The sequence below is a fragment of the Paralichthys olivaceus genome, chromosome 15 (assembly GCF_024713975.1).
Source record: "Paralichthys olivaceus isolate ysfri-2021 chromosome 15, ASM2471397v2, whole genome shotgun sequence".
Lineage (NCBI taxonomy): Eukaryota > Metazoa > Chordata > Actinopteri > Pleuronectiformes > Paralichthyidae > Paralichthys > Paralichthys olivaceus.
The window spans coordinates 2,647,386-2,674,813 of NC_091107.1; the positions used below are offsets into that span (position 1 = coordinate 2,647,386).

The 27,428-nt window shown below is 43.4% G+C and overlaps 1 protein-coding gene across 4 annotated transcripts in view; it reads left to right on the forward strand.

Moving 5' to 3' along the window:
- Positions 1 to 25,447, forward strand: part of sgcd (sarcoglycan, delta (dystrophin-associated glycoprotein)) — a 189,023-nt gene extending 163,576 nt beyond the window's left edge. For all 4 annotated transcript variants that reach the window (XM_069510192.1, XM_069510194.1, XM_069510191.1 and 1 more), the window contains 3 exons: positions 15,652 to 15,724; positions 21,656 to 21,779; positions 23,604 to 25,447. In XM_069510192.1, the coding sequence (XP_069366293.1) occupies positions 15,652 to 15,724; positions 21,656 to 21,779; positions 23,604 to 23,789 (383 nt within the window). In that variant the 3' untranslated portion in view covers positions 23,790 to 25,447. The remainder of the gene's footprint in view (positions 1 to 15,651; positions 15,725 to 21,655; positions 21,780 to 23,603) is intronic.
- The last annotated feature ends 1,981 nt before the right edge of the window (positions 25,448 to 27,428 follow it).

Below are 27,428 nucleotides of genomic sequence, written 5' to 3' on the forward strand. Positions count from 1 at the left end.
AATAAAGTATTAATAATTAATCCTCACCACCACTCCGCTCTGACTTTCCTGTTTTATTATTTACTAAAATGAAGCAATTTGTCTGCAGCTCTGGATCTTTGTGTCCATTAACGAGCAACAGAATCCCCCCCCCCCCCGCTGTGCAAACAAACATGACTATAAATCTAACCTGTAATAATTGGCAGCGCTTCAGGTTTGTTTGCTGATTCACGCTGAGCGGTTAAAAAAAGATTTCTGGGAATCGCTCTCCAATATTTGAATTTACAGAGTTTGAGTGGCAGCTCTGAGGCGGCAGCGAGCAGGAGACATATGTCAGAGCTTTAACTTTAGACCCACTCATCTGTCAAGACCGATAAAAGTTTAGTTGTTTTTAATTGCAATAACGATTTTAGCACAACTGACTGACAGTGGCAGCGACGGCAGCACGATGTGGCGTCCATGACGACCTTCCATTGTAGCGGCGGAGGGATGGTGCAGCGTCACTCGACTGTTTGGGCTCAGTTAGTGCGTCACAAACAGGAAACGTTCAGCTCTTGAGAAAATGTCAGTCTCCTCGTGGAACTGATCTTCGTCTTTATGTTTCGTCAAACCTGTTGCGATCGTAAATCCTCTCGACAGCCTCCGACTCCCCGGGCTTTTACGTCCGGCTCCGAGTGGACGCCGTTAAGCCGTAATAAGACCATAAAAGACTCTCCAGAGTTACAGCGAGAGGAGGGAGGGGCTTCACACCGAGGAATTTATTCAAGGAGGCGGTCTGCAATTCATGGTTTTATCTGGAGTGTATAGAGAATGTGCTGGTGTACGAGTGGCCATTGGATTCCTGTCAGCTGCCCACGTTAAGGAGATGATGAAGAGTCCATTAAACTGTGTGTGTGTGTGTGTGTGTGTTGGATTTTAAACAGAGATAAACTGAGATCTGTGTAAGTTTCAACGTAATCCGTCTTGTTTTTTGATAAAATCAGATCGGGCAGATTTATTCTTTGCAGTGAATTCTAATTGGTCCCTGAACAGACACGTCGTTATCCATCTGTCTCCACTAGGGTGCGCACTGATTGAGATTAAAATCCAAAAATGATTTGTCCTGTTAGACCATGAACTCTTCCCTTAAATAATTTGTCCTTACCTTGTGAAAACAGGAACAAGACCTGAGTTACGTCCAGTCTTTGTCCCTCAGAACTGAGTGAAGACCTTTATCTTGAAGGGAACTATATTATTTTATAGACTCACTTCACTGCTCCCTGAGGCACAAGTTTCTCCTCCACGTATGTACTGTAGCTGCAGTTTGTGCACCTCACACCTGACCGGCCTCAGGGTTCGAGGACATCTCCCGCAGTTTCATTGCTGACATAAATCCAGGCCTCAGCGGTCATGAAGCCGGATTAGATTCCAAGCGTGGCGGAGGGAAGGCTCGCTCGCTCTCGTTCGGTGCGCTCTGGGCGCCTGCAGCCGGCGCCGCGTCCTGACAAACAAAAAAGTGCGTTCCAGAGCCGTGGTGAAGCCGTTTGCAAAGATCCCTGCAGCCGTGGTTTGTTTTCCAAAGGCAGATGTGCATCAGTGACAGGCAGCGTCCCGTAAGCAGCAGAGCTCTCTGTCTTTATCCTCCTCAACACCTAACGGACCATCTGTTTGAGAGGCGACTGCAGTTAGCGCTAATGTCGTCATAACATGGAGGCATAACCAACAGCCATGATGGCGTCCTGTCGTCACCGATGGAAGAACTGACTCTGAGGTGACTTTCACTCTCATCTTATGTACCGGGACGTTTCTCTGGTCGCTCCCTCACATGAAGGATCCAGATTCACAAACACAGAAACACTTACTCAGAGTAAATGTACATTTCAATATATATGTAAAGATGGACGACATGACATCACCCCAAAATATAAGCCAGAACATCTGGATTGCCCCCTGGTGGTTGGCTGCAGTATCGACCAAACTAAAGGAAGTTTAATAAAGTTTTGGTAGTTCTCATTACTCTGATGTTTTGAATCTCAATTAAAATCTGGAGTTTGAGTTTAAATGTGGTTTGATCGGGAGACTGACGGCGGAGCAGAGGTTTGAACTCAACTTCGGATCATTTTCATGTGACAGCTGCGTCATGGAGCTGAAGCAGTAACGAGGATTCTTTAAACGCTAACATACAGTTTCCTTCTCCGACTCACACGAACCATGTGTTGTTTGATTTACACGGTTTCACCCTGTTGATTTTTATTTTGTAGTTATTGGCTCCTGCGGTGGAGTCGAGGCCTGAAGCAGCCAAACTAACTCACTTCATCAGGGTCTGTTTCCATCAGTCTTTTTATTCCACCTCTGCGGAACCTTTTAAAACCGTCATTTATTTCACTAGATCAAATCAAGTGAGTCCTGAATGAGCTCCTCGCTTTTCTCTTCCACGTCCGTTTGTTTCTCAGCTTTCACTCGGAGCAGCTGCAGAGGAGCTGATGAACGCACACGCGACGCGGACCAACACGAACATGACGAACACGAGACACATCGTGTTCTAATTGTCAGGATGGATCTTTTTGTGTGTGTGTGTGTGTGTGTGTGTGTACTCACTCTGCTAGTTGTCATTTGCCCTCATTTGTGCTTGTGTCTGCCATATGGTTCGCTCATTACCATTATAACAGGCACTGATGGAACGGGAGGGGAACGCAGGGAGGACGTCACCAGAAGTAAATGAGGGAAAATTCACCGTGGATCCAGGCCAAGTTTTCAGATGCACGGAAATTAAGATCAAAATGTCTTGTAGACAAAGTGCGCGTTGATACATCGTGCTTTTTGTGAGTTTGACTTTCTCCTCTGTGTTTTACTGGCAAATAAAATAATGTACATGGGACATGAAGTAAGCAGTTTGGTTAATTTGCTTCAGACTAGTCTGCTGAAAGATTCCTGAACACGAGGAGGCTCTTAAATTAAAAAATCTCATTGTCCTCATGTAGTAACGAGACATTTTTGTCTTTTCAGTTTAATTGTCTGTTCGGCTGCAGGCTCCTGGTCCGCCACCCACCCCCCACCCCCCGTCAGCCCACCCCCCGTGTTAAATGTGTCCAGTGGCTCATTTTGCTTTGTTCTGCCCAGATCCTCCTCCAGCTCTCTTTGACCCGCTGTAATGAGATGGAGGACGGCTAAATATATTTCATGATAATGTGCAATCTAAGCCTGAACACCCCAGCCCCCCCACCGCACGGTTTGACACCTCCCCCAGGCCTCGTCCAGTCCCAGACGGACCCTCGTACGTTTCACCTTCATCCTCCTGCTTTTCTCTTCTGGGTTTAACCACCAGGGTGATTGAAAGTAAATCAGTGCACTGAGAAAAAGAACTGAAGAGGAGGGAGACAAACAGATGGAGAGAGGAGGGAGGAAGAAGGGAAGGGAAATGTGTTGAGGAGGATTTTGTGTGGAGGTGCAGATAGAGGGGCAGGTCTGTGAAACTGAAGTGAAGGTCGTACGTCTGGATTCTGACCTGAAGTTATTTACTTTCACTCTCGTTGCCTCCTCAGACACAAATGTTTGTCATTTTGTTGGTAAATGGATGAAGATGCTCCGCAGGCAGACGGAGGGCAGCAGGCATTAAACCTCCTCCTCCTCCTCCTGCCTCTTCAGCAGACGCTCACAGGAGGTGACCTGAGGCCTAATGGGACTCTTTGTATTTAATTAAGAGCTGCAACCAATAGAGGGGAAATAGGTTTTTACGGGCTCCTGAAATGTTCTTTTTCTGTGGAAGAAACCACAAAAATAAGTTACATTTCTAAATGATCATTTTCGGACGTGAACTCTGGTGAATATTGTCTGGACCTTCTGTGTAGTTTGTGTTTCTCATGTGAAGCGGCAGCAGATCTTCAGTACGTTCACTCACTCACTGAGAATTCTCTGGACATTTTCCACGTTCCTGATGCGGCTGCAGGAGACGTTTCCTCGCACTCTTCCTTCTTTTCAGATCGTTTAACTCCGGATGCCGTTTGAAATTGACAGGTTGTGAGTGTGCGAACACAAAGTCACAGTTTGTATCGTCACGAGAAATCATCACGTGAGTTTAATGTGAGCGCTGCTTTTTATCTTTACGTCCTCGTCAAAGTAAAACAGCGGCAGAGTTGTGCTGACGGTGCTGCAAAACGATTTACAGTAACATGTACTGTGTGTGTGTGTGTCTGTGTGTGTGTGTGTGTGTCAGCCCTTGTGAAGAGGCCTTTAAGGTGCTGGTAGTTTTGGTCTTAATGGCCCAGTACATTTTCCCAGAGGAGAGTTTTTGCAGCAGATGGTTGGTTTGGTTATAGAACTGATAGAAAAATAGAAACTGAAACTGCAGCTGCCTGGAGACCAGAACGTCACTATGTGAATAATTGGTTTGTGTGGCGGTAATTGTGACCTTGTGTTTAAGAATCGCAGCTTAAAGTTGTCGTATCTTATGTGAGTCTATAGTTGGTTTATGATGTCATGAGGAAGTAACGTACAAAACCTCTGAAAACGTTTTCTACTGCTTCCTGTTCACCAAGTTCAAAAAGATGGCGACGTCCATATTCGTAATGTTCCAGCTTTGTTTTTGTTCAAGGTGAGGATGTGGAGATGCGTCGTTATTTACAGGCTCATGCATCAAAATGTAAAACAGGTTTTAATGGTGAGCTCAAATATTTGTAGTATTTTATACAGATGAACACACGTTGGCATAGTTAATTTTTTGGTTCGGATCTGTTCCAGCTTCAGGCTGCGTCCTCGTTGTTTTCTGATCAAACATCACTTTCTCTCATTTTTCACACACGTCCATGAATTACGTCAACGGCGTCCTACGAGCGAGCGGGCGCTCCATCAATCAGCGGAGAATTGAAACCCGGTGATATTCAAACATTATCGTCAGCACCTTTCCCCCACCCCCCCCCCTTCATTTTTAATAATACAGGCGTTTTCTAAACTTCCACGGCCATTTGTGCCCCGAGACCCAGCGAGCAATAAATCACTGGATCTCAGGGCGCTGCAGTATTTCACTCTGTGTATTAGTATGTGACTGCGGTGCTTGACGTCTGCAGGAGCTCACACTACATACGTTCAGTAAACCCTGGGAAAGGTGGGATTTGTGTGACGGCTCAGCAGAAGCATGCCCCCCCCCCCCCCTCCTCTCCCCAGCTCAGTAATATGTCTGCAGGTCCCATAATACTCTTTTTTTCCCATAATGCCCGTAACTCGCTGCCACCAAACGGCTTAGGTCTAGAAAAGCAGAATAACGTCTCGGCAGCAGATGGGCTGAAAGTGTGAACTCTCAGTTTGTAGAGTTTATAAAGACGTCTAATCTTTCCTCTTCAATTTCTCTTCTTTTATTTACTCACCTCACTCGGGGCGTTTTTCTTTATCCACCATTTTTTCTCTCTCCGCCCCCATTTTCTCTCTCTCTCTCCTACCCTCTCAATCTGTTCTTTATCAGTAGCGCTCGCCCACTGACATGAAATACAGCTAAGTGAGTCTTCACAAGGCCGAACAGCTGATTCATCCTCCTGCGCGCTTCAGAAGATCAGAGGGAGACATGGATGACAAAAAAAACAGAGAGAGGGAGGAGAGCAAGGGAAGACGGAAAGAAAGGAAGGAAAAGGAAAGGTGACGTAAAAGAAGGGGGATAGAGGAGGATGCAAAATAAATAAAGGAATGTGGATGAGAGATAAAAGTCTGAGGGAAGGGAAAGGAAGGAAACAAGGGAGTAAAAAGAAAAAGGAATATAAAAGAAGGGAGAGGGTGACAAGGTGAAGGAAACCATTAAGGAGGGAGGAGAGAAGTAAATGTGCAAAGAAAGAAATAAAGACGTGATGAGGGAGGAGATAAAATGAGAGGAGGGCACGAGGAATGATTGAGGAAAGGAGAGGTACAGGATGAAGGCAAGAGGGAAGCGAAGAAAGATGGGATGGATGAGGACACGAGAAGATGGTAGGAGGAGTGAGAAAGAGGAAGAGATGGACAACTGACTAAAGATGAGAGGAGGTGGAAAGAAAAGCATAAATAATGAAAATGAGGGAAAGACGACAGGAAGAGGTGAGGAACTGAGAGATGAGGAAGGGAAGAAAGGAGGAAAGAGAAAAGGAGAAGGTGCGAAAGCATGAATGGGAACCGAGGAGAGAGGTGAGGAAACACCCCTGGAAATAAAGAGGGGATTTAAGGCAGGAGGTGGTGGAGGGAAAGGAGGGATGGAATCACAAGCTGATGCAGGAGAGAGAGGAGAGGAAGTGTTAAAGGCAAGATGAAAAGAGGAGGAAAGAGTGGAAGCGTGAAAAGGACTAAATAAGAAAAAGAAAATGTAGAGAGGAAGTAAAATTTGTGAATCACAAGGTTGGAGTGAGAGAAAGTGAGGAGGTAATAGAAAGAGAAAAGAGGTAATAGAAAGAGAAAAGAAAAGAAGGGAGGCGAAAGAAAAAGAGGAAGAAAGTAAGACTGTCATCGAAGGTCACATTTGGAAACAGATGAAATCTTTACAGAGGAGAAGAAATAATATTTTGACTGGAGGAAGTCGGAATAAAACCCGGGATCAGTTTTTATGAGTTTCTATCGATCTCCGGTTTACACTCGTTTGTGAGTCAAATAGAGAGAGAGAGAGGGACGGAGGAGTGGAGGACAGAGAGCGTGGAGGTGCTGAGCGGCGTCTAAATGCAGGTGGGCTTTATCGATCGGAGTCTGTAGGCTCCTCATCGACTGAGGGCTGATTACAGCAGAGTCAAGAAGCACAAGCAGTTCCCCCCTCCCCCTCTGTGACCATTAACGCCGCTCCGTCTCGGACCTGAGAGGCCGTCAAATCGAGCGCAAACGCACGTACAGATGTTTCAGTCATCACATCTGTCTCGTGGCTCGATAAACACACTCGTCTGAATCTCACAGACTGTACAAATGTCCCGGATGCGAACGTTACCATCTCGGACTAGTGATCGTCGGGTGGAGCTGAGGTATCGAGGTCCCACCCACACACACGCTCTCGACCAATCATGAGTCAGCCTCAGCTGTCAGTCACGACGTCTTACATCATCATTACAATTCAAACCGAACTGATCGTTTCATTAGCACAGGATGTTGTCTCCGCTCTCACGTATCAGACAGATGCACTTCTTCAGAATCTAACATCTGGCGAGAATCTGCCCGAAACCACCTCCGGAGGTTCTGAATAATCTGATCACGATCTGTTTCTCAGGCTCCTGAGCTGCACGAGCCGTTTGGATTGAGACGAGACATCTCAGAGGCATCTGTTTGGATTTACTGTATCTGGAAGTACTTCCAACCATTTCCTCCCCCCCCCATCCATGTCGGCAGCAGGTTAATCAGGGTGTTCCAGATGTTCGTCTCCCCAGAGAAGCTCTCCGGCTCCTCCTGGGTGATCCCAAGGTGTCCTCAGGCCTCAGGGGGAAATATCAAATTCCTAATCCACCCAGGAGTCATGATGAATCAGAACCAACACTTCAGAAGTGATTTGTCAAACGTAATTTGATCATCTCTCAAAGACATTTCATCAAAACGTCTCTTCCAAATCTGAACAAACCCAAACTTCCCGTCAGTCCAGAACTAAAGGAGCATTTCAGACGAGAGACAAAAAACGTTCTGAAGAATCTGAAGAGTTTCGTTGTCGTCACTGTCGTGTGAAGAAATGATTCTAATTTGACCACAGAGTCAATAACAAATGTCTTAATACACTTCTCATAAAAACATAACACATCTTCTGACTAGCTGTGTTCAGCGTCGCTCGCCTCGTCCGTAAAGTTTTTACCGTCCACACAGTCGGACATCATAGTTTCATCAAGTGTCATGTGACGCAGCTTTTTTTTTCCCAGATGAAAACTTGTGTTTCACTCTTTTGTCTGTTTCCTGTCACTCAGAGTCCTGAAGTGTGCGTTCATGCAAACGAGACGTTATTTGTTGGAATGTTTTTCTCATTTTTGTAAACAAACCACGTCACATTCTGGTTTGGTCGAGAGGCGAACTACGTCAAATGGTCCGATGTGTATTTTGAATCCAAACAAGTCGTTTACACTTTGAATTTAATGCACAAGTAGAAGTGTTTAGAATTCACAACACATTTTTTTTAAATTGATTTTATAAAAAAAAAAATCATTTTGGAAACGCGAGTGCAGCTTCAGACGCATAAACATGAAACAAAAATACAGAAAAATAACAGAAGCTCAATGTTCAACTGTGACTGTTTTAATTATTCAAATGTCTGCGAGTTGATTTTCACTCTGAAGTGACAAGAATGAAAACGAGCCGCTGCCTCAAGGGAAGAAAATCAATCTAAAGTTCAGTTTGCTTTGCAGAATGGTTCGGTGCTGATGCAAAGTATATACCAGTCATAGTTAATGGGCTATAACATTAAAGTATAATACTTCATTATAAGATGAGGTGGGAATTACACCTCCGAGACCTGAACGCACCTTTCATCAACCTCTCCCTGCTCTACTTCACTGTCAAATTACTGTCGCTTGTTTTTCTGTGCACGACGGAAACGTTTTCTAAAGGTTTTATATCAGTTTTAATCAACCTGACGAAGTCACTGATGTGAAGTTAGATTCTGATTAAACATGTTAAGAGCCTCGTTTTCGTTCCCGCTCATCAAACTCTGATTATGTGGAGTTCCTGCTTTGGACTGTTTTTTAAAAAAAAATCTCAGTTTTGATCAAATTGTTCGCAGAAGCTTCGACTTCCTCTCGACCGCAAATAGATTCTGACGCAGGATCCTGTTTAACTCTGTGAAAGTCTTCAGTTGGTTTAACCGACTCTTTGTGACGAGACGTTATCCACTGGATCATGTGATTTATGTTTTGGCTGAACTCAGCTGGGTCGCCCCCTGGTGGCTGGCTGCAGTATTGTAGTATAATATAGTTTTAAATTCTCCTTGTTAGCAGATGGGACGTGGATCAAACTGAAATAAGTGTAAATTTATCTTTTCCCAAGAATGATTTCTGTAATTTTAATTAGTTTTCATGTTTCTGATAAGTTTTTATTTGATGATATAAAAACGGGCGGAGCGTCATGATTGACAGCTGAGACTGAGTCCTGATGGAGATTTAAGCTTCGTATTTGTTGACCTGGAGGAAGTGGAGACGAATCGTCCTAATCTATTTACAGTGTTAGAGAGTAGAAGGTGTCACAAAAACAATATTCATGAATCTCAGATGATTAGAAGATGAGAAACGTCCCCGTCAGAATCCCACAAAGAAAATGGTCGACGGTGTCCACATACTTTTGGCCAGGTCGTACACAGCAATTAAAAACATATTCTTAGAAATGACGACATCGTTCATCTGTTTGTTTCACACGACTCCTTGATTCTGATTCTGCAAAGTGTGTTGATGTCTTCGTCAGAGAGAAACACTCGTTAAAAACATGTTCGCTGCGAGCGCTCACACAATCACACGCACATGTTGGTTTGAGGACACACAAAGAGCAAAGGACTGAACTGAGTTCAACACACACACACACACACACACACACACACACACACACACACACACACTGCCTGGCTAATCAGCTTGGCCCAACACTTCAAGTGGATGTCCCCTCCAGGCCTATTTGCAGAGGAATATCAAACGTCCTGCTCACTATCATTCGTTCCAATTAGAGGCTCAGGACTTCATTACTGACGCCCTGCAGGCTGCCAGCTCGTAACTGACTGACTGACTGACTGACAGACAGACAGACAGACAGACAGACAGACAGACAGGCAGGCAGGACAGAGATGGACAGAGAGACAGACAGACAGGACAGAGATGGACAGAGAGACAGGCCTTTCAAAACTCTGTTAAATGCATTCAGCTGCTTCCGTCTGTCTCACTTGAACGTCCTGTCCCTCACCCCTGTGTCCACGCTGTCATCTCGACTGCATCAGCTCGTCCTTTCTGTCTGTGTCTCCTGTGAGAGCGGCCGATGATTTGTATTTCCCTCTCTGCGATTTGATCAGCATTACTGCCACCGGGGATTCACAGGGATGATGAGTGGACGCATGCAGAGGAAAAGTAAAGACACGGAAACTGAAAGAAAAATAGATGTTCGGCTGTTTTCAGACGTTCACTGAAACATCGTAAAGAATCTAAAACATCCCAGATACAGACGCACAGTTTTTAAACAGTAGCACATATTGAAACTCAGTGTGATGTAATGCACGACATCATTGTGACCACGTGTTGAGCGTCATGTGACATTAACGATGACACGTGTGGAGGTGAAGTCGGTGGTCAAGCGTGTTATGATTGAACAGCTCAAACTATCAACACGTGGTTTGAGTGATAATATAACACGTATGTGATTATTAATTATAGAATTATTATAATAGACATTATAGCAGAGGTGAGTTTAAGATTCAAGTTTCTACTTCATTCATAAACTCAACAGAAACAGCAACATATGATTTAGTCACTAGTAATATGTGATCACTGGTAGGACGTTAGTTTTTGTACATGAAAGTACAACAAAACATGTTTTTTCATCCCTATGATTAGACGAATGTAAGATAAGATAAAATAATCCTTTATCAGTCCCACAATGGGGAAATTTGCAATATTACAGCAGCAAGAGTCAAAAGTAATAATAAGTAACATGCAGCACTTAAGCATAATAGTAATACTTAGGTTTCAGGAAATATAAAAAATATGAAGCGAATAAAAACTAAAAGTGAAACACACACACACACACAGTCATCATCATCATCATCATCATCATCATCACTCTTCAGAACTCTAAGGTAATCAGTCAGCTGATTAAAGTGACTCCATGAGGAGATCATCATCATCATGTCCACCACACCTCCTCTCCGTCTCTCCGTCTCTCCGTCTCTCCGTCTCTCCATCTCTCCGTCTCTCCATCTCTCCGTCTCTCCACCACACCTCCTCTCCGTCTCTCCATATCTCCGTCACTCGTCATCAGAGACACACGAAGCTTCTTCGCTCAGTCCTTCCATTGTCACAGAGCGTTTCATTATTCAGAAGGTCACACGCTGACGCAGACTTTAATCGTGTGTGTTAAAGATGCTTCTCAGAACTGTGACAGCAAAACAAACAATCTAATGATATAATGTGAATGAAGATGTCTGCATGTGACTTTATATTTGGTTCAGAGGCTGTGTGTACGCAGCTCGTGCGATGGGCGGAGCCTGTAGAGCAGCAGGAGGCGGGACATGATGACTCTGCTGTGTAAAGATCAGTGTTGTTGCTTACAGCTCGTCCACACCGGCGTCGGCCCTCATCACCAAAACATCTGGAACCTCCTCGTCTTTCCACGTGGACGTCTTGTTTTACCAGGAAGCTGCAGGAAAAGATCCAGAAAATGTCCAGAGACTCAGACTGAGACATTCATTGTTCTCATGTCTTCAAATGAGGAAGATGACTGGTTTCATTTGTGGTTAATGGGAGGAAGCGGAGACGTGTTCTCCATCTTTATTTACAGTCGTGTTACTTGTTTTTAGAGCATGAAGGACAAACACAGATCTGGAGTCAGATCCCTTCAGCGCAGCCTCACATGTTAACCTGTGGTGAGCAGACAGGCGTTAATCTGCTGTTAGAATAAAACCTCCCCTCGCGTCTGTAAACCAACATCTCGACCCGGGTCCTCGCTCCAACGAGTCCTGACAAACTCTCCTGTTAGGATTCGGACAGTTGATCAGAATCAGACATCGCTCTGTAATCAGCCAAACCTCCAGCAGTGCCCTCCAAGATACACGCCTCCTTGTTTCCCTGTTGTTCCAGCCGGGATGACAGCTTGTCAGTCGTCTCAGGCCGGGACGCACACTGCAGATGACACCGTGGACGGCTGCTGTGTATCACCGGAGCCACAGCGGCGTTGTTAAAATGTCTCTCGCCGATCACTGTCACTCTGGCAGAGCGTCTCTGCGCTCTGTCAGCATATTTAGGCAGGAGGCAAAAAAAAAAAAGAAGAAGAAGGAAGCGATCCGACCCCGGGCGAATGATTTAAATTCACCTGCAGTGTGCGGAGATTGTCGGTGGCTTGTCACGTTGCTCCAGGCTGTAATCCGCCGGCCGCATGCTGTACGTGTCACCGGGCTACATCTTTTTATTTTTTCTGACCTGCTCCATCACCTGCTTTCTACCTCCTTTTCTCCATCCCTCCTTCTCGCTCCCTCTTTCTTCTTTTCTCACTTTGATCTTGCTCCTCTTGCTTTACTCTCTCTAATCCGCTGCTTGCATATATATATATATATATATATATATATATATATATATATATTGTTTGACAGACGAAACTTACTGTTGAGGTGGAGAATCGCTCCTCGTTGAAAAGCCGCTGCTTTCCGTAAAGCATTCAGGAGGAGAAAGGCCAAAGGGTCTCAGCAGGTAGTGCTGGCTATTTATTAGAGAGGGCTGCTGGCTACACCTCCAGTCTGACTGAAAAACTGAAAGAGAAGAATATTACACCGTCTGCAGCCGAGAAAATGAGAGCGATCAAATTATGGAATGAGGGAGAGGGATAATAGGGGGCAGAGAGAGAAAAATATGAAATGGGTGAACATTTAACTTGGTGGTCCTGCGGGGCCTTGGGAGGCAGCTCTCTTTGTCTTCAGGATATTGCAGAGTCACCTCCAGGAGTTTAGTTGTGATGACTGGACCCAAAAGTGCAAAAGTTTTGCTGTGTTTGAAAAGTGTGAAGATGAGACTCTGAAAGAACTCGGTGTTCCCGTCTCACCGAACATAATGTAGAGTCCTTCAGTGGATCTGCGGGGGAGGAGGGTGGCGTCAACAGGACAACAAGAAACCATGAATATATTTTACTATAGATATTAACTTTAATGATCCTTACTTACTCACTTATCCTCCTTTAATTCAAATACAGATCAGGCTGACTGCTCACTTGTTTAAAGTGTTAGAGGCACGTGCACATGAGGAAGCTCAGTGTTAACGTACCAATCAACATGCACGTACATTAACATGCTCACATGCTAAACATTAAACATTCACATACTATGAAGTTAAAAAACTGAAAGTCTTTAATATTAAAGTAAAATGAATCCACTAGGGGGCGTAGATGCTCCAGTCATATTGTTATTTTAAAGATTTAGAGATCGGACACATTCATACTTGCTTCATTCTTCTGTTTCTGTTTCTGTGTCATAAAGTCGACGAGTTCTCAGAGTCCGTCTGGGAAATGTAGTTAATCGCCAGTCGAGGTCGTTGAGAGACGGAAGAAAAGTGGGAACACGCAGTGACGGAAAATTACAAGTCATGACCAGAAACTGCAGAACACGATGAACATCACAGAATCATTTAAAATCTAACTCCAGTGTGAGAGGGATATTCTCTGACAGGGTGAGAGTGGGTGAGACGTCCAATCAGCGCTCGTGATTTCACACATCGCAGCAGAAGAGCCTCCACCCGCAGAACTCACAGGTTCTGGTCGTGTGCTCCTTGACGTCTGTGGATTATAGTGGTGCTGAATATGGAGATGCACGTGTCAGTGGTGGTTAATTGCTTCCAGCCGGACTTCGTCTATTAGCGTTTGCTAGCTATCGTCACTTCACACAGTGTGCAGGCTGCATTATGCAGTTTACAGTAAATTAGTTACAGTGAGCGGAGCGGAGGGCACATGCTGATCCAGCTCATATGTGACGGGGGGGGAAAACGTGACATAAATATTCATGCATGATGTAGAACGTGTGTGGATACATTTAAATGCAGCACAGTGAATTTACACCGTACAGTACCGAACAGTGAGTGAATACCTGATCTAACAAGAACAGTTCTTCTCTCTGCTATAAATGGCGAGAGCCTTGATATGTACGATCAAAGTGTTGTGTTAGATTTGCTGGAGGAGTCTCCGCTCTCCGAGGGAACTCGGCAGCCGGGAGGATTGTGACGGGAGTTTAATCTCTGTTTATTTTGGACGATCACACCAGAAGTCCTCAGAGTTTCCTCCGATTTCCACCAAACAGCTCAACTGTCCTCGATCACCACAATCCTCCCCGACCGATCACACACCTGTTCCCCTCGTCCCCTCAGCCCACAGGATATTTACCGTCCGTCTGTGCCCGTCCAGTGGACAGATCTTTGTCTCTGTGAGCTCTGTTTGATTCCCTTTGACCTGTTCTTTCCCAACTACCTCTTCATGTACCTGCCTGAGAGTTAAAGTATCACGACGTCCTCACCTAAGACTTAAACGAACAGGGCTACAGCTACATACTTCATAAAGAGGGTACAAGTTGTGTCCGGCTGTGAGGACAGAGAAAATCTGGTTTGTGTAATTGCTTGAATTATTGATGTTTAAAACTAAAAGCCATAAATCTGACTCATGTTACAGTTTTGCTGTGACTTGATTAAAAAGAAAATAAGACAGTTGTTCCTCGTGAATGAATGAAAATATGTTTTCCAGAGATGATCACGAATGCAGGACACGCGTATGAATAACGCCGACACTCTATCTGTCATAATCTCTCTCATGGTGTCTCCTTCAGAACTGTCAGGGATTCACCAGAGAATCAGCAATTTATGTTTCCTCAATAATCTTTGAGCTACGACCGCACAAACCTGAATATGAGTTCTACTGAGATACAGTGTACTTGTACTTTATTCGGTGATTGTTGATGTGTGTTTTTAAGAAAGTAAAACTTCAACGACCTCAGTCTAAAAAAAAGAACAAGGAGAAGAGAAGTGTCTCCACCTGCAGTCGTCAGTAGGAGAAGAGTTATTTATCCCACGTGGACCAGACGGAGTTCCACTTCACATAGAGATAATTAATCTGTGACTTTCAGACAGGTGGCGCTGTGTCCTGCTCCCGGGAGGAAGCACATCTCCAGACGTCAGGGAGAGTCGAGCATTAAACTCTGTTTAATTTGTGTCCCCCTCGTCCTGTCTCCGTCCACCTGGCTTCAACGTAAATGATGAGTTTTTCTGTGAAGACAGGGATTTAAATAACGAGAGCTGCTCTGCGGGTTTCACATCGTGTTTCCGTCCACTTCGTTACTGTTTGGTCTTACTTTGATATTTTAATCTATGTTGAGTTATCCAGATTTTTTTAGTTTAGTCTGAAAATAAATTAGAGCTTCTGCATTGTTCATTTTGACGTCGGGATCCTGTCGATGAGATTTGACCCATTTTTAGTTGACATGGAAACAGAGGCTGCAGTTTATTTATCAGAACTGTGACACAGCAGGAGTTCACTTGAAAACAATTTCTGTAAACACAGTCTGTGTTTGAACTTCAGTAATAAAGTGTGAACGCCATCGTCTGTTTTCTGGGTTAAAGAAGCTCGTCCTCTCATTGCTGTTGTCTGATTGTCGTTCTTTGAGCTGTTGCTGGAACTTTTGATCAGTGAGTTAAAGTTGACTGAGACTCAGTGTGAACAGGAGCTGGTTTCAATGTTTAAAGATGTTTTCTGGCACAAAAAACCCACAGAGCTTATTTTTCACTTCATGTTTTTGTGTCATTGTTCTGAGCTGCAGGTTTAAAGTGATTAAAATACAATTGTTAATTTAAAAACGGCCTCATTATATTCCATCTGTGTGTCCTTGCTCATTAAACGTGTTATCGATGAGGCTGAGGAGCGGCTGTGCTCGCTGACTGGAGCTGTATAGATCAGCTGAGACTCAGAGATTATGTTCATTGATCAGACAGAAGGGGTTTGTGGTTTCACACACACACACACACACACACGCACGCACACGCCTCCCGTCTGACTGTGTTTCTGTGATTTCAGGGGCTGAAGGAGCCGTGTTCAGCAAATCAGTGGAGACGCCGCACGTCAGAGCCGAGCCGTCCAAAGAGCTGCGGTGAGTTTTATTCTGTTAACACACGTGTGCAGTGAACACACAGGTTCTGTGTGAGGCCATGCACATGTGTAGTGTTCATAGACTGAGCCTTCACGATCACATGTGCAGCTCATAAATACAATTTTAATGTGATGCAATAAAACACTTAAACCAACAAATCACCTCACACACAACATGAACACACTCTGAATGTTTACTCGCTATTAAATTAATAATACGTTTATTCTTTAAGCCAGTAAATCAGGAAAATAATAAGACTTAGATTAAAAATCTTAAATATTCCATAACTTGGTTGCAGCCTCCGACCTGTTTATCTACTGAGCTGATTAAAATCCATATTAAACAGTAGCTCAGGCGACGAAAACACTTAATTGACAGAATTAAAACAAATGCAAAAAACCTGCAGATGAAACAACTTGACTTTCTCTTATTTTTCTGCTTCAGCAGGTTTTTATTTTCCAGGGTTCAGTCCGGTGTCGTGATTTAAAATAAATATTCAGTTTATTTTTTTTCTGCTTTACAGATTTAATTAAATTAAAGTATAAAAATCTCTGTGTCTTTTTCACACAAACAGTTTGAGTCTAATTTTCAGCTCTAATCATGGAAACATTTACATTATTGGGCCAATATTTAAATTTATGATGTGTGACTAACTGCTGAATCACTGACGCTTCACTAATGGATTCGTCAAATGTATTTATTGGCTCTTTTTTTCTTGATATAATTTGGCCCAAAGGAAAAGTTTGTACTGTTTCCAAATCAAAATATTTAGACCCGATGAGATTTATTATGTCCTGTAGAGACAGAAGGTTTCCAGGTCGCCTGTCCGTCGTGCACGATATCTCAGGAACGCCTTGATGGAATTAAACATTTGTCCCAGCACCTTCCGCTGGTGAAGAGAATGTAAATCTATAAAGTGGTGGAAAGAGCAATGTCTCATGGGTAATTAACTCGTCCGTCCAGCGACGTCTGAGATTACTGGCTCCATCTTTTGCCAATAGATGCATTACGCCTCCTCATCTTCACCCTCCTCTTCATCAGTCCCTCTCTCTCCGTCTACAAATCAGCAAAACCTCAGAGCAGCTCCTCCTGTGTCGTAGGGAAATGAACAAGGGAGGAGGCGTAAGACGAGAGAGGAAGGACAGAGAGCAAAGATTTGGCTGAACAGACATCAAACGAAACAACGGAAAGATGTGAGGAGAAGGAGGAGGAGAAAGAGGAGGAGGAGGATGTGTATTCAGGTGAAACAGCATCTGTTTGTAGACGGACTTTGGGCGTTTTGAAAACAGAAGCTGCTGCAGTTAAAACACGTCTTTTTTCAGTTCTTCATCCTTTTATATTCAGCTTCACTCATTTCAAATGAGCCAAGAAATACATGTAGGAGGAAGACGAGGGGGAAATGCATGAAATCAATCTGAGACACTTTTCGTTCGGAAATGTAAACATGAGCTGTTTTCACACGCATACTGAAGTCTACACATGTTCCTGACATGTTCCTGACATGTTCCTGACATGTTCTGTATGTGAGGACACAAATGTGCGAGTCAGTTGCTCTGGAACTTTTCCCGCAGCCTCTTGGTAAAATGTCAGAGTGACGGACGTGAAACTGGAAGAACACAAATGTCTCAGGATGAAGAAGAGGAGCCGTACATGTAGAAGACGAGGAGGTTCCAGATGTTTTGGTGATGAAGGCCGACGCCGGTGTGGACGAGCTGTAAACAACAACACTGATCGTGACTGACATACACAACATGTCTGTAGAGTCGGTGTGTTTGTCTGAGATCCTAACTCACACCTCTGCTCTGATTAGTTCGCTCCGCAGGACTTAGTGGGCGGCAACAGGGTGTGTTTTATTGACAGCTCCCTCGCTCTGCAGTGTATTGACGTCAGCATAACCTGAGATAAATCCCAGCTCTGATCCGCCCACCTTCCACCTCAGCAGACGTTTAATCAACCAGAACAACTGGAAACATCTGTGAGGGAGTGAAGTGCCTGAACACACACAGCTGCTTGCAACCTGGATATAGGGACTGATGTAACCTGAGCTTTAACGCCCGGACTTTCCCTGACTTGGTTTTTAAATCCTCACCAAGCTCTGCAACGAGCCTGAATCAGGTTTGATTCAAATGAACCAAATAACTCAAATCCTGACACACAGTGTGATCAGTCATCGTCATCGAGGACAATCGAAGAAGAATCAACCTTTATGATCAGAAAAAACCAGCTCAATTAACTCAAGATGAATAATTAACTTGTGCAATACAAACGAGCTGAGATACACACACACACACACACACACACACACACACACACACACACAAAATCGTGTCCCAAACAAGTCAGAGCAGAGATACCAGGAATCAGTATGTGAAGGATGAAGGAGCTGAAACATCTTTTTTTTTTTTTAAAGTGAAATGAGAAGTGAAGTGTTCCTCACTTCCTGCAGGAGCTGAAAGTTTCCCCCCTCATGAAAAGTTTGATAGACTCACATTAGATTCTCTCTTTGTGTTTCTAAGCGCTTCTACAATCTGAGGTGCTGAGATTGAATCTGTCGGACTCGCACAGCAGGAGACGAAGCTCAGAATGATCCAACACGAGCGAAATGTCAACAACATGTTACACAACTGAGAACAATGAAGCTGCTCCACCGAGATCTTTTCTCTTGTTCCTCTGCATGTTCCTATAAAATCATTCCTACAACAGATGTGCTGCTGTTTTTACTTTTAATGCTATGAGTATTAGTAATAGTACTACTTCATGTTCTTATACTATTAGTAAGAAACCAGATAACATCAGCCCAACACCATCCTCTTCATCTTCTTTGTCTCACACCATCCTCTTCATCTTGTCCTCTTCTCTTCATTGTCCTTGTCCTCTTTGTTTCTTTCACGTTACATTAATCTCAGATTTTAATCTTTGCTTTTCAACTATTCAAACATGGAACTGCGAAGGTCCACATGAGCAGAAACCAAATAAAAAACAAAGCTGCGGCATCAGAACAAAAGAGATCACCACTCAAGATGGCCGATCTCCCTCCCTGCACCTCCGAGCGTCATCAGAAATAAAAAGCATAAATAACAGGTGGAAAATTATCTTAGTAACAAACCATCTTCTCTCGGGTTCTGTTCATCCTCCTCTTCTTTCTGTCGTCTCTAATGTCACAGCTGCTCCTTTCTTCTCCCCCTGCTCGGCCCTCGTCCTCCAGCTCACACTGCTCCCTGTAATTGAGAGGATGGCGTGTTCCCTAGCTGAACTACAGGTCGTCCGCCAGGACGCTCACAGCAATCAGCTTCACCCGCGCGGGCCGAGATTGCCATTTAACCTATGATTTGCTGCGTGGCACGACAGGAGCCTATTTCAGCTCTCCATAGTTTATGTATTTATAACGTTCTGCACTCTGTTCACACGGTTTGGAAAAGAAAGTGGCAAATAGTTGAAAGAAGGCGCCGTCGTCAAGGTCGAAGGAGTCACACGCAGACGGGAAAGTAGAGAAAGCTGCTCAAAGGTTTCAGGGTGAGCAAGCTCACAAATTCTGTCGTGTCAAAAAACTCCAGTGTTTACCGAAGGCAGACGACACGAGGACGACGCATGAAAAGTTATTAACCTCTGACTCCAGCTGTAGATATGAAGCTCTGCCAAGAAAAGGAGAGGGGATAAGAGGATGTAAAGAAGAGGAAGAGAGAACAAGAGCGAGACGACGAAACTTTATTGATTGCTGAGGGGAAATGAGGCCGTGGCTGCAGTAAAAGCAATGTGTGACGACATTGGAAAAAAGATCAAAAATAAAAAGCAAAGACGAAAATAGACAAAGGGATATGATGTTAAAACAGGTAGACACAAGGTTAAAGTGCGTAAATATATTACAACATTAATGGAAAGAAAACTTTAATACAGACATGCTTTGCTTTTAAATTCAACAACGTGTCTAAGTATGAGTGTAAAAGAAAAGTCAAAAGAACATGAGACAAAGCTGCAGCAAAGAGGAAAAATTGAAATGATTTAACCATGTGAGAGAAATATTTCATCGGCCGACTCCCTGCGGAGCAAACCTGAGAGAACGAGGGAGGATGAAAGAGGAGGGAGGCCGAGTGAAGGAGTGATGCAACACTTCTCATCCACAACCACAGAAAAGTTAGAGTTACAACATCGGAGAAAATTCTTCCTCTTTGTTTGGAACCTCGAACAAAAGCCATCAAATCTAAAAATCTGCTTTTCCTGTTGTTTCCTCCAGAATCGTTTGACCCAGAACCGTCTAATTGTAAAGTTTCCAGCCTTTATTTCACTCTGTGGGATTAACAGGCTTCACTGAAACATTTCATTCATTCGGTCTTTTAACCAAACAATGTTTAGAGGTTCCCGTCTGTCCTCTACGATCTGACTGACCGAGACTGTCCTCCAATAAAAAGACGCACCGGGTCAGAGGCTGCTAAGATGAAGGTTCTCACACCTTCTCAGACTTTTTAACTGAACCTATGTATCAGGTGTGAAAGGTTCCTCTGACCAGGGTCCAGACCAACGCACCGAAATTTAGTGCGACCGAAGCTATTTCAGATTAACCAGTGGATATAAAACGCTGGAGTACTCGACCAATCAGGCGTCTACGCTCATTCCAGCTGCTCGTACTCTGGGTCTGTGTCTGTTGTGACGTGGTTCATTGATGCTGTCGACTGGAATATTGGAGATTAAGTGTTTCAAAGAAAGCAAAGACCAACATGTGACTGAGATCATATTTTATTTGTTCTTGTAAATTAGCAAAGAAGCCGGAGTCCGTTTAGAAAAAAACTACTCCGGCTAGTTAATTAACGACGGTTATAAATAAGTTATGCAAATGGTTGTTTATCATTAAATATTTAGTGCTGGCCTGAATCTCTCAGAGTGTTTTACAGGCTGATACAGTTTGTAATAATCTATCACTCAACTCGGCTGCAGCTCTAGATTCATCATGTTCCAGAAAAACGAAGAGAAGATGGTCCTTGTTTTTATTTGTGAAGTAAAACATTGATACTGAAGAATCAAGTCAGGACATTTGTATAAACTGATGAGAATAAAATCATCTTTGTTACAAACAAATAAAAAATCAAAACCTTCCAGAAAAAAGACTTTATGAACCGAAGCATCCTCAGACACTGAAGATGTTGTCTGTCGGGACCGTTAATATCTTCACCTCCCTCAGAATGAAAGTTCTGTGTGTGTGACGTCAACGAAAACCCTGCGGAGACAATATCATGTATTTTGCACACAGCCGCCGCAGTGACAGGGAGACAGGACGTCTACAGAGACCTCAAGTCTGGATCCACTGAAGCATTCTGACACCTGCTTCCGGCAAAGATCGTCCGGTGGAGGTGAAGATGTGAAGAGCAGTGGGCTGGTTTTTAATCCTCGTACAGACGTTTGTGAGCAGATAAAGTTGGGAGGTAGTGTTCCAAAGTCTGATCGGCTTAATTTACGCTCCGGTCATGGTGGTGGGCCCTGAAGTGTGTGTGTGTGTGTGTGTTCCTGTCTGTGTTTGTGACGACATGTTTACGTTTTACGTGTTGATACTTGACGTATTTTCTCGGGTGCTCACTTTAAAAACCTGCGTCTCCTGCGCAGTGAATTCTGATCGAATCCATTCCCACTGCAGACGACAGCCAGACGTTAGTGGGTGTAGGGTTTTTTTCAACTGTGGGAAAAGTGGAAAGTGTATTTATCAGGTGTTTCTGTTGAGGTGATCATGGATCTAAAAACAGTGGAGCTTTTTGTTACTGGTGAAAACAAGGAAATGAAATCAACTTGTCTTTTTAAGGATCATCATGCAGAAAAACACTGAGTGTGTCCACAGCCAAAACCTCTTCTTTCATTTGATGTCTTGTAGTTTTTCTACTTTCATCCAAACGTCTGGTAAAAGCAGTGATCGCTGACACAGCTGCTCTGTCTGTGTTCTGTTTCCAGGCTGGAGTCTCCAACTCGCTCCCTGATAATGGAAGCTCCTAAAGGAATCCAGATCCTGGCCGAGGCCGGAGACATCCAGGCCATCTGCAGGAACGAACTACGACTGGAGTCCAAAGATGGAGAGGTGCGTCTTCAACCAACAGCACAAACTGGTTAATTCAGCTTTCTGGCCCAAATTATGTTCATAGATTTGATCATAACAACATTATCTAAGAAGTCTTATTATTCAGAAAATTATTTTTATTCCTCCACACCTTCAACAGCCAGTGGCCAGAGATGTTATGTTTTCGGGTTGTTCGTCTATATGAGCCCAAGTTAAAACCATATGTCAAGAACGCCATCAGGGAATTTCCTCAAATGTAACACAAACTGGTCAGAGTCAAAGGTCACGGCCTTACAAACCATCTCAACATCACTTTGAGGGAATCTCAAAGTTGGTACAAATGCCCACTTCAACTCAAGCACGACCAGATGAGAGTTTGCTGGTCAAAGGTCAAAGTTGAGGTGTCCTCTTGAAGACAATAGGTCACGTCTGTCTTCAGAGAATTTCTTCAAACTTCACGCTGACTTCATATGAGTCCTGAAATAAAAGTCTGTACAGACTGCAACTGCTCTGGTTGGTGGAGGAGGGGCAGTGATTCTCCTTCGTTTTTTAATTGACTCTCGCTCTGTCTCCGAAGCTCATCACGAATCAGCCGCTCTCCATATTTATTTATTTATTTCTGATAGATGTTTTTAGAAAATGTGTAATCGAATAGTTTTTACATCCAACCCTTCATTAAGTTGTTTATTTGAGTGTTGAAGCAGAATGAGCTAAATTTGGTTAAAATAGAAACGAGGGCTCTTCAGAATTAACTCTCTTCATTAGAAGCAGTTGTGTTATTTCAGACATGCTTCCTGCACAAATAAAAAACCTCCCACTCTGTTCACTGGCGGAAAAATTAACTTTTCTTGTCCTGCGGCCATACTGGGCTGATGGAGCTCCATCTCAAATTCACCGTGTCTGCCGTCCAAACGTATTTTTAGCAAACAACAATCCAAACAATAGCTCGTTCCGTCAGCCAAACACAGAGCAGCAGTTCTGCTGTCGGCTGGTGACGGCCTCCCCACACACTGGCCGTCCACCAGAATCTGTCAGAGACGCAGGAAGACAGAGAACAGATGAGGATTGTTTTTCTCCGTCTGTCCTCCTTTCACTCACTAATTCCTCTTCAAGCCTTTTACATGTTCGCCTTAACAACTGCTCCCTCCATCTTTTCCATTCTTTAGCCTCCTCCCTCCTCTGTCCTCTTTCTGTCTCCAACTTTGCTTATTTACTTTCTTTTCTCCCTTGGTTTGCTCATCCACTCCTCATCCTCTTTCCTTCTTTCATCCTCTTCCTCCCCGCTCCTGAATTCCTCCAACCATCCCCTGATTCGTTACGCGCATCAGTCCTCACATTCACCACACTCGGCTGCGCTGATAAAAGGATTTCCTCCTTAGGTTGCACCAGTCGTGTCATGTCAGATCTGTTCAAATCAACGCAGCAGGATTAGCCAGAAGAAAGTGTTTAAAAGTTTCTCACAAAAAAGAAAAACAGTTTCATACATTAAGACAGGCTGCTGATGTGAGCTGGACGAAGAGAAGGAGGCAGGAAGGTGCCCTTGGATTCAGTTGAGTCCAGTGAAAGTGGCTGATGTGACGCTGTGTGGTCAAAAATTAGGCCGTTAAGCTCATGAAGGTCAATTCGTATATTTACAATCACATTCTCCTTTACTGTCGTCCATTGGTCAAACTATGCTATGGCTTACTTATGTCCCACATCTGGCAAAACAGGAGTGGACCACCCAAGTGCCATCACTCCGTCCTTGACAAGCACAACAAATACTTGCGTTATCATTTCTCTCCTTCTACTTTCTGCGTCAGTCCTAAATGATCCTGCTCTTGTCCACTTTGTCTCACCCCTCAGATTTCTCTGGACGCTCGCAGGATCCGCCTGATGCGGCTGCCGGAGGGGAAGGCCTCCACCAGCTCCTCGTCCTCTGGGACCAGGCAGACTGTCTACGAGGTCTGCGTTTGCCCCAACGGGAGGCTATTCCTCTCCCAGGCCGGCACCGGATCCACCTGCCAGATCAGCAACAACGTCTGCCTCTAGGACTGAAACACAGAGGTATCCTGAAGGACAGACAGACGCACACGTATCGCCTGCCTCTCGGACTGATTCAAAGCAAACACAGACACATGCAGAGACTTCCAGAGCTGATGGATGAACAATCACAGATACTGTACCGACACAGATACACCGACGCACTCATGCTACAATCACAACAACTCAGACTGATGTTTAGGCTCAACTGAACCGTTTTAAAGAACCACAACTGAACATTTTCAACTTTGTGCCAATATTTCACTGCTAAAAATATTTTATATGAGTCTTTGAAACGGCGTTCAGAGCATCATGGGACATTAAAACTCTCCTCCAAGTCTCATTAACGTCTCAGCTCTTTGTACACACACTAAATCAGAACAGATAAGACTTTTAAACTGAAGATGAGGGAAACATTACAGGTTTTAACAACTTTTTTAATACGAAAATACAGTGATCATGTGATCAAGGACGATATCGGTCTGACTCAAACAGTCATACATGACACATACAAAGCTGACAGACATGCATATACACACACAACAGATATGGTCACACACACTCACACTCACACTCCTGGTGAAACCTAGAAGACACTGATCTGTTCCCTTTTTCTCCCTCAAGAAGTTTTCAGTACCAGAATCATTAGGGTGATCACCTCCTCCTCCTTTCTCCTCCTCCTCTTCTTCTTTTCATTCTTTTTTAATGTGAGACAGAAGGAAAATGCATTATTTATTATTAGGCTGAAAACTGACGATGCCATGGTCACATCATATCACATTTACCTTGAATCATTAAATTAGCATCAGGGGAATTATTTAAATTGAAAAGCATTTGGAGGATGGGAAAGTATATTGGTCTTCAAATGCATCCGCCGAACGATGCAGCCACTGAATCGAGACACAGCGATGGTCAGTCCCCCGCACTCTGCTATCCCATAATGCCTTGAGAAGCCACTCAATTTCAAATTTAAAACTTGAAAACGTTCAGTGGGTCTTTACCTTTGTTTCTTGTGATATGACATGAACATGGCACCACTGACTTCAAACAAACTCCAGTGACTAAGATGGTGTTGACGTTTTGTTCTTCCGTCCGTGTGTCCTCCTGACAAATCAGCATCACCGTCCTGACAACGAAGAAAATTATACAAACTCGGCGACACCCACGGAGAACGCTGCTCGGACCTGGGCGATGGTCACCTTACTAATTTCTTGCACTGGGACATTTTTCAAAAATCACACACTAATGCGAGCCACTCTGTTGAAAGAGGGGAACTGTGCCTGTGCCTTATGTCGATGCACTTGTGGCAAGAAGAAGCACATCACACAGACTTTCTTTGGCATCAGCGAGTAACATGATCTCTGATTTCAGTCTCATCCTCGTTTCAGTCGTCTCTCCTTCTGTGCGAATGCAAAGACCTTCAACCACATCTGACTGTAGCTTCCATCTCCTGCTGTCAGCAGCTGATTCTGGAAAAACAATGTGAAACTTTCCTCTTTTGAATTCACCACCCGAGTTTGCCCAGTTTGTTGCGCTGCTTATTTTTCATCAGCAAATATCCTGTGTGGCAACATGTATGTGTTGCTGTTAACACGTGATCCTGTGGAGTTGAACAGGCGCCGATGGGTCTGATCACTGCTGAATAAAAATCAACTGGCACAAAAACATGTCTTTTAGTTCCCCGCGATTCTGGTGACTAAAGCATGACTTGAATATGATTTTTTCTTTAATTCTGTTTGAACAACTCAAACTACTCGGTCAAGGGTCTTGTTAACATATTTGAAAAGTGATTAAGCCACGTATTTCAGCAGCAAATATACATCATCTCTAAATGTTAGAGATATAAGATTTAAAATATTAGATTTATTAATCCAACGAAAAATCCAAAGTCAGAAATACCACTAGAGGGGGGTGTTTGAATAGACTCTTCCGATGAGCAAAGTAAACATGACATCATCGGTATTAACGTTACATGGAAATATGTTCCAGTGAGCATAAAGTCACATGACGTTACTTAATATTTCTGGGGTTGACAGTTACTTTGCTAGCTTGTTTACAATTAGTTAATTTTACCTTCATGCTTAGTTTAATGTTTCCAAGGAGTGCATCGATATTTCAGACTTGAATTATTTTTCCAATGTAACGCTATCAATCAGAAATTTTACCGTGCACGTCTCTTCAGGTAACGTGAAAAAATAACGACTGGTCGAATTTCAACTCCTAAAATCAAAGCACCCTGAATGTGACATCATGGGACATTGCGGCCATGTGAAGATGGTGAATTATCATTATAATGGAGCCAAATTAAACGTTTTTATCTTTGAGAAATATATATAAATATAACACCTGTAAAAAATTAGATGTTTTTGACCAAGGTGGTGCTGACCACCTTAAAGTGTCACATCCTTTTCCAGAGTCAGGTGCACCAAGTTTCTTGCTGCCTCTCTGCGCCTCACTCACTGTATATTGAAGGACTTTCAGAGATATTTCAAAACTAATTGAACCTATCTGATGCTTTTTGTTTTTGGAATATATGTTCACAGGAGAAATAAATCTTTTTATACAGTTGTATATGTAAATATTGTACACAAAACCACACGTCAGACAATACGCTCCGACGAAAGAGAAACACTGCTCTTTTACAACAATGAAATCCTTTTCTATGATGTACATCAGTATGTGTTTTTGTACAAAAAGGTTATAAAAAATACAGTTAGAGGATATTCATTGATTTAGCATGTACAGCGATGTATACAATGTTTGTCGGTGGAGAAGAAGCTGGGTTTGTTTTATGCTTCCTCCCTGTACTCGTCCCTCCTGCTGAGCTCAGATGTTTCATACAAACACAAACCTGCTTCCTTTCTGTTCTGTTGTCGTCGTGGTGTCGGGCCCGAGGTCTTTGCATTCTCTCCGAGTGTGCTGTGTCTACGTTGTGCTACTATGAGTGAACTCTTTTGTTTTTGTTCTTCTGCTCCACAGAACGTGTTGAATGATTCTCAGAGAAACAAACGCAGCAAGTGAAACTAAAAAGAGTATATTACAAAAAGTCACATAGGAGATGATGCACAGGGTTGAAGAGGTAAAAATCTGCAATTATCAACTAAGCAAAATACACACGAAGAAATCCACAATACTACAAAACAAAATGATGAATAATCAGATGAATGATCAGAACAACATCGTCGACTGGACTCAAATATTTCTGTAAAGCATTACTTTGACATAAGAATAATGAATATTATCATCGATTCTACATTTATAAATAACACTTATTTGAAATAAAGATAATTGCAAATTTTATGAATACAAATTTATTCAGAATTTCTCTGCATATTTTGGAGTCAAAATGACATTTGATACTTCTGATCATGCAGCTTCTCGATCAGTAACATCGACCGGATCACGTTCTGTAAACGTTTCTTCCAACCCTGTGCGTTCTTCACTCTGAGTTTCTCTGTGCTTCCTTTTTTTTTTTTCCCTTACACACTGAGGTTTCTCATCCATCCTGGACACTCACATTTTTCTCCATTCTTCAGTCTGAAACTGCCGCTCGTGGAGTAGTTTTCAAAGATGCCAAAATAAAAAGGCGTTGTTCAAAGTGACCGCAGTGGTTGTTGGATCCTGCCTGACCAGACAAACAACGGGGGC